Here is a 16,335-nt window from a genome sequence, read left to right as displayed (position 1 = left end):
TGTGGTAAGGCCGCCATCTGGTGGCATCTGCAGGAAGAGCATGTGAGTCAATAATAGTAGCTAGTATTGGCTGTCACCAAAAAATAACTACCCGGTACATCTTTCTGCAGCTAACCAAACAGAAAAACAACCAAACTCTGACATCTTTCTGCAGCTAACCAAACAGAAAAACAACCAAACTCTGACATCTTTCTGCAGCTAACCAAACAGAAAAACAACCAAACTCTGACATCTTTCTGCAGCTAACCAAACAGAAAAACAACCAAACTCAGGCATCTTTCTGAAGCTAACCAAACAGAAAAACAACCAAACTCTGATACATTTCACAAACATAAAAACAGAGTTGGAGTATAAAGTTTTTATTCCATTTCAAGATGCAAGTATAATATGAAACATGTTAGAGAATAAATATGTACAATAAAACTTGAATAAAGAAGCAGGTAAAAGGCAAACCTATCAGACAAGAACTCAATAACTCTGACTGCTGGAAAAGAAAAAGAACCCAAAGAAGAAGCCATAACAGATCTTAATGTATTCTGGGAAAGGAGGTGAATGATTGTCAACCAAAAGCAGGAAATAAAATGTCAACTAAACACAAAAGAAATGTGTACGCACAAATAAAGACCTGTTACCATCATTCACTCTGACTGGAGATCAGTGCAGAGTTGATATAATGGCTGACTGCTACCATGTGTCGGCTGTTAAAGATATGCTGGTGCAGACCTTGCTGACATCACCATTTCATGGGCTGGTATGACATCACCATTTCATTGCCTGGTATGAGATCACCATTTCATGGACTGGTATGACATCACCATTTCATGGACTGAGAGCTATCCGTTTGGTCCAAGGAGAAGGATTTGATCATGGATCCAATACTGATGTTGTTATTTTGTGGCAGAATTATATTTCATAAAAAGGTATAAAGTTACTTAAGGTTTCACTATTTTACAGGAGACTTGATTCTAGCGATGATAAATAAAAACAAAATCAGACTTCACAGTAGTATAATTTGTTTTTGTTAAATACATCGGCCTACACAGAACGAGAAACAGGAAAATTATTGTTATTGGAGGCAGTTGCAAAATCAATCAGCCAATTGACCCTCGACCTCTCCATGATCACAACTGCTGATCATCACACATACATGTACTGTAACCCATAGCGACTTTCAACCAATCAGGGCCTTTATTACATCATAGCCAATAGGCAAGATTTTACTTTTTTACAATCAGTGTTCCATTCACAAACTGTAACCACGGTCACCTCAACCTATCAGCCAATCACAACCTCTCAATAAAATATATATGTGAATATACTTTCTCAGAGGCCACTGAGCTTTACCTCTGTAATATAGAAGTTTAAATACTCTCCTGAAATCAGACAACTTCCTAAAAACCATAATGTCACATCACCTAACATCCATTCAACCGACCATTCTGTGTTCTGAGGAAAGCCTACAGATGGATATATAGAGGATTCTGTGTTCTGAGGAAAGCCTACAGATGGATATAGAGAGGATTCTGTGTTCTGAGGAAAGCCTACAGATGGATATAGAGAGGATTCTGTGTTCTGAGGAAAGCCTACAGATGCATATAGAGAGGATTCTGTGTTCTGAGGAAAGCCTACAAATGGATAGAGAGGATTCTGTGTTCTGAGGAAAGCCTACAGATGGATAAAGAGAGGATTCTGTGTTCTGAGGAAAGCCTACAGATGCATATAGAGAGGATTCTGTGTTCTGAGGAAAGCCTACAAATGGATAGAGAGGATTCTGTGTTCTGAGGAAAGCCTACAGATGGATAAAGAGAGGATTCTGTGTTCTGAGGAAAGCCTACAGATGGATATAGAGAGGATTCTGTGTTCTGAGGAAAGCCTACAGATGGATATATAGAGGATTCTGTGTTCTGAGGAAAGCCTACAGATGGATATATAGAGGATGCTGTGTTCTGAGGAAAGCCTACAGATGGATTTGGAGAGGATTCTGTGTTCTGAGGAAAGCCTACAGATGGATGTATAGAGGATTCTGTGTTCTGAGGAAAGCCTACAGATGGATATATAGAGGATTCTGTGTTCTGAGGAAAGCCTACAGATGGATGTATAGAGGATTCTGTGTTTTGAGGAAAGCCTACAGATGGATATATAGAGGAAAGAAACAAGGAACAGAGCAGTCGTCCAAAAACTCTACAACTCAACACCCCATGATAACACATCATCACATCCTTAACCAGAATTAGCCGATACTATAGTAAGTTCTGCAGGCAGCTGCAAATGAGTGTCAATGAATGAATGATCCTTTTGAGATCTCTCTCTCTCAGGAGGTAGGATGGGGGATTTACAGGGGTCCTGGGGTAGCAGGTCGCTACTGTAGCTCAAAGGAGCTCCACTTTGCCTGGGGGTTTCCAGGGGGTTTCAGGAAACAGGATGGGGGATCAAAAGAAGATCTGCTTGGCATCTGACGGGTTCTGCTCCATGGGACAGTAGGGACATTTCAGTCTGAGGAGATGGAGGACAGAGTTAGACATATACAGACCGGCAGGAGAGTTTAACCACAGAGTTCCACAGGTCTGACTGTCAATGGTTGAGTGCCTGTTTGTCTGCCTGTCAACCTGGATCAGACTCACTTTCCAGCGTTGGTGAGTTTGTTGAGGGCGTCTCTGGAGATGACGTGTCCACAGATGAGCTTCATGGGAGGGTTGCTCTCTGACGTCTGCTGTCGGAGGATGGGACAGGCGAACACAGAGTGGTACCAGCACTTCTTCCCCAGATCTATCTCAATCTGGAGGGAGGGGAGACAGGACCGCTCCGTTACCCTTCTATGACAACCTTCATTAATAATCCATTAGAAATGGTTATACACTGCTCAAAAAAATTAAGGGAACACTAAAATAACACATCCTAGATCTGAATGAATGAAATATTCTGATTAAATACTTTTTTCTTCACACAGTTGAATGTGCTGACAACAAAAATCACGCAAAATGTATCAATGGAAATCAAATGTATCAACCCATGGAGGTCTAGATTTGGAGTCACACTCAAAATTAAAGTGGAAAACCACACTACAGGCTGATCCAACTTTGATGTAATGTCCTTAAAACAAGTCAAAATGAGGCTCAGTAGGTGTGTGTGGCCTTCACGTGCCTGTATGACCTCCCTACAACGCCTAGGCATGCTCCCGATGAGGGACTCCTGGACAGTCTGTGGTGCAACGTGGCGTTGGGGGATGGAGCGAGACATGATGTCCCAGATGTGCTCAATTGGATTCAGGTCTGGGGAACGGGCGGGCCAGTCCATAGCATCAATGCCTTCCTCTTGCAGGAACTGCTGACACACTCCAGCCACATGAGGTCTAGCATTGTCTTGCATTAGGAGGAACCCAGGGCCAACCGCACCAGCATATGGTCTCACAAGGGGTCTAATGGCAGTCAGGCTACCTCTGGCGAGCACATGGAGCGCTGTGCGGCCCCCCAAAGAAATGCCACCCCACACCATGACTGACCCACCGCCAAACCGGTCATGCTGGAGGATGTTGCAGGCAGCAGAACGTTCTCCACGGCGTCTCCAGACTGTCACGTTTGTCACATGTGCTCAGTGTGAACCTGCTTTCATCTGTGAAGAGCACAGGGCGCCAGTGGCGAATTTGCCAATCTTGGTGTTCTGCACCAACGTCCTGCACGGTGTTGGGCTGTAAGCACAACCCCCACCTGTGGACGTCGGGCCCTCATACCACCCTCATGGAGTCTGTTTCTGACCGTTTCAGCAGACACATGCACATTTGTGGCCTGCTGGAGGTCATTTTGCAGGGCTCTGGCAGTGCTCCTCCTGCTCCTCCTTGCACAAATGCGGAGGTAGCGGTCCTGCTGCTGCTAGGTTGTTGCCCTCCTACGGCCTCCTCCACGTCTCCTGATGTATTGGCCTGTCTCCTGGTAGCGCCTCCATGCTCTGGACACTACGCTGACAGACACAGCAAACCTTCTTGCCACAGCTCGCATTGATGTTCCATCCTGGATGAGCTGCGCTACCTGAGCCACTTGTGTGGGTTGTAGACTCAGTCTCATGCTACCACTAGAGTGAAAGCACCGCCAGCATTCAAAAGTGACCAAAACATCAGCCAGGAAGCATAGGAACTGAGAAGTGGTCTGTGGTCACCACCTGCAGAACCACTCCTTTATTGGGGGTGTCTTGCTAATTGCCTATATTTTCCACCTGTTGTCTATTCCATTTGCACAACAGCATGTGAAATTTATTGTCAATCAGTGTTGCTTCCTAAGTGGACAGTTTGATTTCACAGAAGTGTGATTGACTTGGAGTTACATTGTGTTGTTTAAGTGTTCCCTATATTTTTTTTGAGCAGTGTAGTATTATACATGTTATTTTTTTTCTATTTCATGAATAGTTAAAAAATAGTTATGAATTACAATTCTTGCTTTTAAATGCTAATAAATACTCTGAGGATTCACCACCCAGAGAAAGTCACCCAGAGAAAGTCATGAGAGAAAATCAGAGAGCTTAGAGAGGGAGACTTACGGGCAGCTCGTCCTTGTGTGTCCAGACTCCACTACACTGTCTCTGTTCAATCACCTGTTTGATGTTCATCAGGACGGGCAGAGCCATGCAGCCTGACGCAAAACTGACATTCAACACAGAGAGACACACATGGAAATCACAGATATCGTTGAAGTCGGAGGTTTACCTACAGCTTAGCTAACTAAATACATTTAAACTCAGTTTTTCACAATTCCTGACATTTAATCCTAGTAAAAATTCACTGTCTTAGGTCAGTTAGGATCACCACTTTGTTTTAGGAATGTGAAATGTCAGAGTAATTGCAGAGAGAATTATTTATTTCAGCTTTTATTTATTTCATCACATTCCCAGTGGGTCAGAAGTTTACATACACTCAATTAGTATTTGGTAGCATTGCCTTTATATTGTTTAACTTGGGTCAAACGTTTCTGGTAGCCTTCCACAAGCTTCCCACAATAAGTTGGGTGAATTTTGTCCCATTCCTCCTGACAGAGCTGGTGTAACTGGGTCAGGTTTGTAGGCCTCCTTGCTCGCACATGCTTTTTCAGTTCTGCCCACAAGTTTTCTATAGAATTGAGGTCAGGGTTTTGTGATGGCCACTCCAATACCTTGAATTTGTTGTCCTTAAGCCATTTTGCCACAACTTTGGAAGTATGATCGGGGTCATTGCCCATTTGGAATACCCATTTGCGACCAAGCTATAAGTTCCTGATGTCTTGAGATGTGGCTTCAATATATCCACCTAATTTTCCATCCTCATGATGCCATCTATTTTGTGAAGAGAACCAGTCCCTCCTGCAGCAAAGCACCCACACAACATGATGCTGCCACCCCCGTGCTTCATGGTTGGGATGGTGTTCTTCGGCTTGCAAGCCTCCCCCTTTTTCCTCCAACCATAACAATGGTCATTATGGCCAAACAGTTCTATTTGTTTCATCAGACCAGAGGACATTTCTCCAGAAAGTAGGATCTTTGTCCCGATGTGCAGTTGCGAACCGTAATCTGGCTTTTTTACGGTGGTTTTGGAGCAGTGGCTTCTTCCTTGCTGAGCGGCCTTTCAGGTTATGTTGATATAGGACTCGTTTTACTGTGGATGTAGATACTTTTGTACCTGTTTCCTCCAGCATCTTCACAAGGTCCTTTGCTGTTGTTATGGGGTTGATTTGCACTTTTCGCACCAAAGTACGTTCATCTCTAGGAGACAGAACACGTCTCCTTCCTGAGCGATATGACAGCTGCGTGGTCCCATGCTTACTATTGTTTGTACATATGAATGTGGTACCTTCAGGCATTTGGAAATTGCTGCCAAGGATGAACCAGACTCATGGAGGTCTACAATGTTTTTTCTGGGGTCTTGGCTGATTTCTTTTGATTTTCCGATGAAAAACGAGTTAATGACTCCAACCTAAGTGTATGTAAACTTCCGACTTCAACTGTGCATACTGCAGTGAAAAACGATGACAAGGAATCTTACTATCAGCGTTATACTGCTGTGTGTGTGTGTGTGTGTGTGTGTGTGTGTGTGTGTGTGTGTGTGTGTGTGTGTGTGTGTGTGTGTGTGTGTGTGTCTAACCTGACACTGAGAGGTGACTCTACAGATAGCCCCAGCAGAGCGCAGGCGTCCCTGGTGAAGCTGTTACATATGTCAGCCCACTGGTTGGTCTCTAACAGAGAGCGGTAGGGAGAGTTCTCTATGCCGTGCCGCAGGTACACCAGACTACCCATGAGGATCTGGATGTCTGGGGGAGAGGAGACAGTGTTATTCAGGGTGTCTGGGGGAGAGGAGACAGTGTTATTCAGGGTGTCTGGGGGAGAGGAGACAGTGTTATTCAGGGTGTCTGGGGGAGACAGGGGTTATGGAGGAGGGAGGAAGGTGTCCATTCACAGACTAGATCATTAGTCAGTCAGCTGGTAAGAGAAAGAAGCTATGAAGTCCTGTAAGAAAGCTATTGAGAAAACAAAAATGAGGGTTTCTTATTGGACAGGTTGTTCCTCCCTGTTTCAATAAAAACATATATATATATATATATATATATATATATATGTTTGGTGCCTAATAAACATCCTTGTCAAAAAGCTCTTCAAGACCACCAGGAGGCCCCAGCCAGGGTATGTCTGTCCCTACCTCTGGTGCTATGAGGTGAAGGACTGTTAGTGCCTATGTTCAGACCATCATATATCTGCTGCCTAAATTTCTATCTATCCCACCCTGCTGACCTGAACAGGGCCCAGGCTGTCTGTGTTCCTACCTCTCTGGTGCTGTGAGGCGAAGGGCTGGAAGTGCCTGGCGTACTGTAGCGCCTCCAGCTGGTTGGTGATGCCTCCGTTTAACAGGCTGATGAAGTAGAGGCGGTGCAGCTTGAACTCCAGGGTACTGTTCAGGTCCAGCAGGCGCTGCCGGTTTGTTACTGCCCACCTGGATTGTAATCATTAGTGCACACCGTAGCAAACAGTTGTAAATTGAAAACAATCATTTCTATTGGACACATTCAGGTAGGTCCCTCCCAGTTTCCTTCTGTTTGGCTCCTAGTGAATAGACCCCAATTCAATCAATTCAGGAAGTCAACTGAAATTCTAATTGACCTTCAACCCTGGCATTTCAGATCTCAATTGTGTTCACTACTCTAAAGTTAATCAGTTACTGAATGGCTGAAAATGATCAAAGAGGGGTTTGATTCACATTCAACTGCACACAGAGAGGAGGTACAGTACATACTCTAGTGCTGGTCTGAGGTCAGTATATCACAGAGAGGAGGTACAGTACATACTCTAGTGCTGGTCTGAGGTCAGTATATCACAGAGAGGAGGTACAGTACATACTCTAGTGCTGGTCTGAGGTCAGTATATAACAGAGAGGAGGTACAGTACATACTCTAGTGCTGGTCTGAGGTCAGTATATAACAGAGAGGAGGTACAGTACATACTCTAGTGCTGGTCTGAGGTCAATATATAACAGAGAGGAGGTACAGTACATACTCTAGTGCTGGTCTGAGGTCAGTATATCACAGAGAGGAGGTACAGTACATACTCTAGTGCTGGTCTGAGGTCAGTATATAACAGAGAGGAGGTACAGTACATACTCTAGTGCTGGTCTGAGGTCAATATATAACAGAGAGGAGGTACAGTACATACTATAGTGCTGGTCTGAGGTCAGTATATCACAGAGAGGAGGTACAGTACATACTCTAGTGCTGGTCTGAGGTCAGTATATAACAGAGAGGAGGTACAGGACATACTCTAGTGCTGGTCTGAGGTCAGTATATAACAGAGAGGAGGTACAGTACATACTCTAGTGCTGGTCTGAGGTCAGTATATAACAGAGAGGAGGTACAGTACATACTCTAGTGCTGGTCTGAGGTCAGTATATAACAGAGAGGAGGTACAGTACATACTCTAGTGCTGGTCTGAGGTCAATATATAACAGAGGAGGTACAGTACATACTCTAGTGCTGGTCTGAGGTCAGTATATCACAGAGAGGAGGTACAGTACATACTCTAGTGCTGGTCTGAGGTCAGTATATAACAGAGAGGAGGTACAGGACATACTCTAGTGCTGGTCTGAGGTCAGTATATAACAGAGAGGAGGTACAGTACATACTCTAGTGCTGGTCTGAGGTCAGTATATAACAGAGAGGAGGTACAGTACATACTCTAGTGCTGGTCTGAGGTCAGTATATAACAGAGAGGAGGTACAGGACATACTCTAGTGCTGGTCTGAGGTCAGTATATAACAGAGAGGAGGTACAGGACATACTCTAGTGCTGGTCTGAGGTCAGTATATAACAGAGGAGGTACAGTACATACTCTAGTGCTGGTCTGAGGTCAGTATATAACAGAGAGGAGGTACAGTACATACTCTAGTGCTGGTCTGAGGTCCTGCATCCTCAAAGCCTCCAGGATCCTGTTGAGTTCCAAGAACGGCTGCTTCATGCTCATGTCAATCACTACTCCAGACTCCTGTGAGACACACAAACAACAGAGAAGCCAGGCAGTTTTAATGCATATGAAATACACCAAATGTCTTCAATTCTGGTTCTGGGGACCAACAGGGTGAGCAGGCTTTTGTTTCATCTCAGCTGTTTACCTGACATAGGTCCTCTGCCACGCTCAGCATGCCTTGTCTGTACAGGTGTTCCACAATGGTCTCACTCAGGTACTTCTGTCTCTCAGGTGAGTCCCACACGGTCTCTGCCACCACTGCACTCACCTCTGCATCAAAGTTCTACAGAAACACAACCAGGAAACAACCAAAGGATAACCGGAAATGAAACACACAGAATCGCCTGAAATGTCTCCCTTGTGTGTTTAAGGTACATTTTATAAACCGCAAGGGAATTGTGTCATCATTCATCTTTTCTAAAAATGTAAAGATTCTATAATGAAAGTATTTATTGGGAAAATGTTACCCTGTCGATAGCTTTGCCGACTTTGGAGACACTGCCGTGGATGTCCTTGTGTCTGGAGGCAAGCAGCTGTACCGTTTCTTTAATGTTCTTACAACACTGGGCCATGGTCTGCGACAGCACCGAAAGATCTGCATCTTGTACCCCTGAAGGAGAGCCATATATTTAGAGAGCTGGTACATTGAGGTTTCTGCATTGTGATTGACATGACACAAAACTCTATGGCAGCCATGTTGGCGCCGTAGAAATAATGACTTACACCATGCCATTGTTGAATACTCGTTTCTGATTGGCATGATGGGCATTCTAGAGCGTGCATTATTTCCCTATAACGCACGGTATATTTGCACGGTGGAATTCAACGGCTATAGTTCATTCTTACATGTTCTATGTTTGAGCTGCTTTTGAATGCATAGACCCTCGTTGATTATCCCTTACATATTTCTATGGTTATCGACCCCATTACATGGGAACATTTTAACAATGCTATGTAACAGAATGTCTAGAATTAGAACGATATTCAAGTGATGTCTCTGCTCTGAAGGAGACAGCAATCAGGTTCAAACAAATCAGAACATTAAAAGGTTAAACAAGGCTAAAAGCAGTCCTGTTGAATGTACATAAAGAAACCTATCAATCAATTCTGTGCCGGAACCCTCGCGAGTCAAGGCACGCAACCGAAGCAAAACAATATTTCATTTCTCTAGGGCCACATTTTTTAAATAACTTCAATTGCATATTGTTGAAGTGCTTTAGTTGTACTCCTGCATCGAATTCCTCAAATATGGGGCCTGTAACAGTGTGTGCAGGTATCTATCATTCTTTCATTTAGTACCATGCACCTGCAAATGACTTGATGACTTGAGTGGACACTACTTCTAAACTAGAGCGTGGAGCTGGCTCTGCCTTACCGAATGTAACCAGCTGTCCCCGTAGCTCACAGACGCTGCGTAGTAGTTCGTCCAGACGTTCCTCTGACTGGTGTCCGTACATGACGAACCTATGGAGCACCTTCTCCAGCTCCCGCTCCACACACGCACACTGCTCCATACCTAGACTGGGACTCTACCGCATTCACTACCACCTGGGAGAGACAAGACATATGGAACTAGGCCTAGATCACTGGTCCTCAAACCTCTCCCCGGGGACCACCAGACATTTCACAATATTGTTGTAGCCCTGAACCAGCTCACCTGAATCACCTAGTCAAGGGCTTGATGATTCATTGACAGGTTGAATCAGGTGCGCTAGCTCTGGAATATAGCAAATACATAGAACAACTATGGGTCCCCGAGTAGAGGTTTGAGAACCACTGAACAAGGTCAGAGACAATAGCTCAATATTTTGCAATCCTCCCATAACCTCTACAGTTTTGTTTCCCTACTGGTATAACTGATTTAGCCAAACTGGTCAACAAAATCCTTGATTAGTTGAATCAGATTTGCTAGAGCCTAAAGTGTGCAGTGGCACAGCATTCATAATCATTGACAGGCAACAGAAAATATGAAAGAAGAACAGTCTATTCTAGATCAACAAGTGCAGAACAGTTGTTAGGCCTGGATGTTTTGGTCTCATTGACAAATTAGGCATTTCTGCTGTATACATTTGAAAAACATTGCTTAGCAACTTTCCTCTTCTCTTCCTAAAATATAAAAACTTTTCTTTTGAATTTCTCATCTGACAAATGTAAAAATAGCTATAGTACGAAGCTAAACCTACTGTAAACCAGTGGCTACTTTTGGAACTGCTTTGCTCGCTGACGCTAATAGGCCCTGTCCATAGCCTCAAGCCCTCAAACAATGACATTCGACTGCAAAACAGAGTTTGAACGGTATGCTAACTAGTCAAATCGTTTGCTGACACTTTGTTTGAGTCAAGTAGCTAGCTAAAGACTAACAATATAGCCAGCTATGTTCTTGTTACTTACTCAAAACTGACAACAAATCTCTGATAACAGCTATGGTAGCAAATATCAAGTTAGCTAAGCTAGCTAAGCTAACTAGCTATATCCACAACAATATTAACAGTACCAAGCCAGCTAGCGTAGCTAGTTATCTAGCTGTATAAGACGTCGTATCAAACACCACTTAGTTACAATGGCGATTATCATACAGCGAGAAATCCTAATGGCAACTGAGACATGTTGTTGAGTAAGTTAGCTTGCTACGTTTGTCGCATAACGTAAACAAACAGCTAGCTAACGGTAATGTAAACCTAGCATGGACCGAAGCTGTTTGTTTGACTTGTCTATAATGGTGTATTTTAATTGATTGTATAGTTAGAAAGATAGCCAGATTGTCCAAATACTTTTTTCAATTCTCAAATATATCAACGACATGTCAGAAAATATCAAAATAAATAAAAATAACAACATAAAACGTCAACATAAACACCACTTGCCTGTCGTGACAGCTATTCTCCACCAGTCGTCCTTCGATCTGCGGAACTTCCTTCCTGTGTAGCATGTCTCGGATTTTCATAATAAAAGTACTGGAGTTACTTTACCCATGAATGTAAGGTTCTTAGACTTGATTCAATTGTTCAGTTTTTACAGAGTGTAAAGATACTATATTTTCAGATGTATTATGTATCAGTATCCTCTGATACATAATCATGTATGCCTATTAAACAAGTAAAATGTAGGTTTCAAAGTGATAGCATTTGATTCCAATATTAAATTGTCTCACAATAGCCTACAACTTCATTGCGAACCCCAGGTGGTGCTGTATGGACGGTTATGCATGGAGATCTATGGCCAGATTGCAGACCTATGGTGAAGACAGGTGTGTGGCTTGGAGCTGCCCAGGGGATTTCCCACCTGTGATATAACTATCTGGTAATGACCCCAGACCGGCATTGATGTAAAACACACACACACACACACACACACACACACACACACACACACACACACACACACACACACTGAAAGTCACTCATAAGACATGCCTCAATTATTCATGTAATCAATAAATTCAAGGTCTCAATTCCGTTACTTCAATAACTTGCATTACCACATACTGAGTATCAAAATAAAGAAATATCTTGCACTAGGGATTCTGTGATCAAGCTAATCAGTGGCGATTTTAGCATGTACATTTTGGTGGTGCAAACTCCCCAAATAGTTTTTAGATGCATGCCAGCAAAGCCACTACACAACAATAAACAATACATTAAGGCACTATAACAGTGACAAACGGCGCCTACATAAAGCCAACATCTTACCACTGCTACACCTGGCTATCAGCGGAGTCTTCTCTGGCAGCGAAACAGTTCATTCAGCCTCATTTACTGCCTTTAAAAAACATAGCTGATATGGCTGACTTGCTTAAACAAATGTGCTTTCTACTGACAATTGAGATGTACAAACTGTGGCATAATGGGACAGGCGGATAAGAGGCCATCTGTTATTTTGATTAAGACATTAATGAGGCTACTTTTCTGTAGGTGCATGGTGGTCATACAAGCCAGGGGTGTACCACCGTTTAGAGAAGCACTAGTAAGTAAGATAAGTGTTGTTCTCTGCAGCTCAGTTGGTCGAGTACGGCTCTTGCAACGCCATTACAGTGAGTTCGATTCCCTGAACCACCCATACGTAAACATTGATGCAAGCTTGACTGTAAATGGCTTTGGATAAGTGTCTGCTAAATGGCATATGTTATTATTACATTAGGATATCTGTACAAGTCAAATTAACTCCAATTGATCTCGTCTTTCACTCCTTATGATCTAAACATGCATTATCACACTTCACAACAGACGATTGGAGGGATTTTTGCATGGGATCTTTCTAGAAGGCGCAATGAAACCCCCAATAGGCTAGATTACAGTCATGCACATAAATCCTTACACACACTTGGATTGCTTCAAGTTAGGTGACAGATTCACAAACCACAATTACACCCCAAAAAGGACAACAAACTAGGGCAGTTGAAAAAGAACAGATTTGAAATGTAACCCTTATGGTTTCTATTCAGTCTTGTTTGTCATGAACACTAAGGGGTTGGTTTGTTCTTAAATACCCTCTATTCAGTCCTGTTTGTCATGAACACTAAGGGGTTGGTTTGTCCTTAAATACCCTCTATTCAGTCCTGTTTGTCATGAACACTAAGGGGTTGGTTTGTTCTTAAATACCCTCTATTCAGTCCTGTTTGTCATGAACACTAAGGGGTTGGTTTGTCCTTAAATACCTTCTATTCAGTCCTGTTTGTCATGAACACTAAGGGGTTGGTTTGTTCTTAAATACCCTCTATTCAGTCCTGTTTGTCATGAACACTAAGGGGTTGGTTTGTTCTTAAATACCCTCTATTCAGTCCTGTTTGTCATGAACACTAAGGGGTTGGTTTGTTCTTAAATACCCTCTATTCAGTCCTGTTTGTCATGAACACTAAGGGGTTGGTTTGTTCTTAAATACCTTCTATTCAGTCCTGTTTGTCATGAACACGAAGGGGTTGGTTTGTTCTTAAATATCCTCTATTCAGTCCTGTTTGTCATGAACACTAAGGGGTTGGTTTGTTCTTAAATACCCTCTATTCAGTCCTGTTTGTCATGAACACTAAGGGGTTGGTGTGTTCTGAAATACCCTCTATTCAGTCCTGTTTGTCATGAACACTAAGGGGTTGGTTTGTTCTTAAATACCCTCTATTCAGTCCTGTTTGTCATGAACACTAAGGGGTTGGTTTGTTCTTAAATACCCTCTATTCAGTCCTGTTTGTCATGAACACTAAGGGGTTGGTTTGTCCTTAAATACCTTCTATTCAGTCCTGTTTGTCATGAACACTAAGGGGTTGGTTTGTTCTTAAATACCCTCTATTCAGTCCTGTTTGTCATGAACACTAAGGGGTTGGTGTGTTCTGAAATACCCTCTATTCAGTCCTGTTTGTCATGAACACTAAGGGGTTGGTTTGTCCTTAAATACCCTCTATTCAGTCCTGTTTGTCATGAACACTAAGGGGTTGGTTTGTTCTTAAATACCTTCTATTCAGTCCTGTTTGTCATGAACACTAAGGGGTTGGTTTGTTCTTAAATACCTTCTATTCAGTCCTGTTTGTCATGAACACTAAGGGGTTGGTTTGTTCTTAAATACCCTCTATTCAGTCCTGTTTGTCATGAACACGAAGGGGTTGGTTTGTTCTTAAATACCCTCTATTCAGTCCTGTTTGTCATGAACACTAAGGGGTTGGTTTGTTCTTAAATACCTTCTATTCAGTCCTGTTTGTCATGAACACTAAGGGGTTGGTTTGTTCTTAAATACCTTCTATTCAGTCCTGTTTGTCATGAACACTAAGGGGTTGGTTTGTTCTTAAATACCCTCTATTTAGTCCTGTTTGTCATGAACACTAAGGGGTTGGTTTGTTCTTAAATACCCTCTATTCAGTCCTGTTTGTCATGAACACTAAGGGGTTGGTTTGTTCTTAAATACCCTCTATTCAGTCCTGTTTGTCATGAACACTAAGGGGTTGGTTTGTCCTTAAATACCTTCTATTCAGTCCTGTTTGTCATGAACACTAAGGGGTTGGTTTGTTCTTAAATACCCTCTATTCAGTCCTGTTTGTCATGAACACTAAGGGGTTGGTGTGTTCTGAAATACCCTCTATTCAGTCCTGTTTGTCATGAACACTAAGGGGTTGGTTTGTCCTTAAATACCCTCTATTCAGTCCTGTTTGTCATGAACACTAAGGGGTTGGTTTGTTCTTAAATACCTTCTATTCAGTCCTGTTTGTCATGAACACTAAGGGGTTGGTTTGTTCTTAAATACCTTCTATTCAGTCCTGTTTGTCATGAACACTAAGGGGTTGGTTTGTTCTTAAATACCCTCTATTCAGTCCTGTTTGTCATGAACACGAAGGGGTTGGTTTGTTCTTAAATACCCTCTATTCAGTCCTGTTTGTCATGAACACTAAGGGGTTGGTTTGTTCTTAAATACCTTCTATTCAGTCCTGTTTGTCATGAACACTAAGGGGTTGGTTTGTTCTTAAATACCTTTTATTCAGTCCTGTTTGTCATGAACACTAAGGGGTTGGTTTGTTCTTAAATACCCTCTATTTAGTCCTGTTTGTCATGAACACTAAGGGGTTGGTTTGTTCTTAAATACCCTCTATTCAGTCCTGTTTGTCATGAACACTAAGGGGTTGGTTTGTCCTTAAATACCCTCTCATGAGACTTGGCCTTGGTTTAGCATCACAACCCAAAGATAGGAGCACAGGAAATAAACACAGCCATATGAGTTTACTGTCTGAAGGGGAAACAGTTATCTGGCTCACAATTTCCCTCCCATGTTGTGTCTGATAGTGACAGTGGTACACTGTTCCTCCCATGTTGTGTCTGATAGTGACAGTGGTACACTGTTCCTCCCATGTTGTGTCTGATAGTGACAGTGGTACACTGTTCCTCCCATGTTGTGTCTGATAGTGACAGTGGTACACTGTTCCTCCCATGTTGTGTCTGATAGTGACAGTGGTACACTGTTCCTCCCATGTTGTGTCTGATAGTGACAGGGTTCACTGTTCCTCCCATGTTGTGTCTGATAGTGACAGTGGTTCACTGTTCCTCCCATGTTGAGTCTGATAGTGACAGTGGTACACTGTTCCTCCCATGTTGTGTCTGATAGTGACAGGGTTCACTGTTCCTCCCATGTTGTGTCTGATAGTGACAGTGGTACACTGTTCCTCCCATGTTGTGTCTGATAGTGACAGGGTTCACTGTTCCTCCCATGTTGTGTCTGATAGTGACAGTGGTACACTGTTCCTCCCATGTTGTGTCTGATAGTGACAGGGTTCACTGTTCCTCCCATGTTGTGTCTGATAGTGACAGTGGTTCACTGTTCCTCCCATGTTGTGTCTGATAGTGACAGTGGTTCACTGTTCCTCCCATGTTGTGTCTGATAGTGACAGTGGTACACTGTTCCTCCCATGTTGTGTCTGATAGTGACAGTGGTACACTGTTCCTCCCATGTTGTGTCTGATAGTGACAGGGTTCACTGTTCCTCCCATGTTGTGTCTGATAGTGACAGGGTTCACTGTTCCTCCCATGTTGTGTCTGATAGTGACAGTGGTTCACTGTTCCTCCCATGTTGTGTCTGATAGTGACAGTGGTTCACTGTTCCTCCCATGTTGTGTCTGATAGTGACAGTGGTTCACTGTTCCTCCCATGTTGTGTCTGATAGTGACAGTGGTACACTGTTCCTCCCATGTTGTGTCTGATAGTGACAGTGGTACACTGTTCCTCCCATGTTGTGTCTGATAGTGACAGTGGTTCACTGATCCTCCCATGTTGTGTCTGATAGTGACAGTGGTTCACTGTTCCTCCCATGTTGTGTCTGATAGTGACAGTGGTTCACTGTTCCTCCCATGTTGTGTCTGATAGTGACAGTGGTACACTGTTCCTCCCATGTTGTGTCTGATAG

General features: G+C 43.1%; 1 protein-coding gene across 2 annotated transcripts; it reads right to left on the bottom strand.

The window, feature by feature from the left end:
- Window positions 1–343: 343 nt before the first annotated feature.
- On the bottom strand, window positions 344–11,429 carry LOC115127392 (E3 ubiquitin-protein transferase RMND5B-like). 2 transcript variants are annotated; one of them, XM_029657006.2, is made up of 10 exons: window positions 11,331–11,429; window positions 9,842–10,014; window positions 8,934–9,076; window positions 8,612–8,749; window positions 8,384–8,484; window positions 6,777–6,943; window positions 6,101–6,266; window positions 4,528–4,630; window positions 2,622–2,776; window positions 344–2,493 (listed from the first exon to the last, which is right to left on the bottom strand). In XM_029657006.2, the coding sequence occupies exons 2-10, from the start codon at window positions 9,978–9,980 to the stop codon at window positions 2,430–2,432; spliced, it is 1,176 nt and encodes a 391-aa protein (XP_029512866.1). In that variant the 5' UTR covers window positions 9,981–10,014; window positions 11,331–11,429; the 3' UTR covers window positions 344–2,429. The 2 variants fall into 2 exon arrangements, with proteins under 2 accessions (XP_029512866.1, XP_029512867.1); XM_029657007.2 differs by lacking the exon at window positions 11,331–11,429 and adding an exon at window positions 10,124–11,322.
- Window positions 11,430–16,335: the final 4,906 nt, after the last annotated feature.

Source organism: Oncorhynchus nerka, linkage group LG6, assembly GCF_034236695.1.
Source record: "Oncorhynchus nerka isolate Pitt River linkage group LG6, Oner_Uvic_2.0, whole genome shotgun sequence".
Taxonomy (NCBI): domain Eukaryota; kingdom Metazoa; phylum Chordata; class Actinopteri; order Salmoniformes; family Salmonidae; genus Oncorhynchus; species Oncorhynchus nerka.
The sequence above is the reverse complement of the archived record's forward strand: the minus strand, read 5'-3'. Positions and strand labels throughout refer to the sequence as shown.

Excerpts from the sequence above, each read along its gene's own strand:
- LOC115127392 (XM_029657006.2), bottom strand. The coding sequence starts at position 9,980 with ATGGAGCAGTGTGCGTGTGTGGAGCGGGAGCTGGAGAAGGTGCTCCAT. Across the intron at positions 4,631-6,100 it reads GAGTCACCTCTCAGTGTCAG|TTTTGCGTCAGGCTGCATGG; the intron begins GTTAGACACACA and ends GTTGAATGTCAG. Across the intron at positions 2,777-4,527 it reads CACACAAGGACGAGCTGCCC|ATTGAGATAGATCTGGGGAA; the intron begins GTAAGTCTCCCT and ends CCCTCCCTCCAG.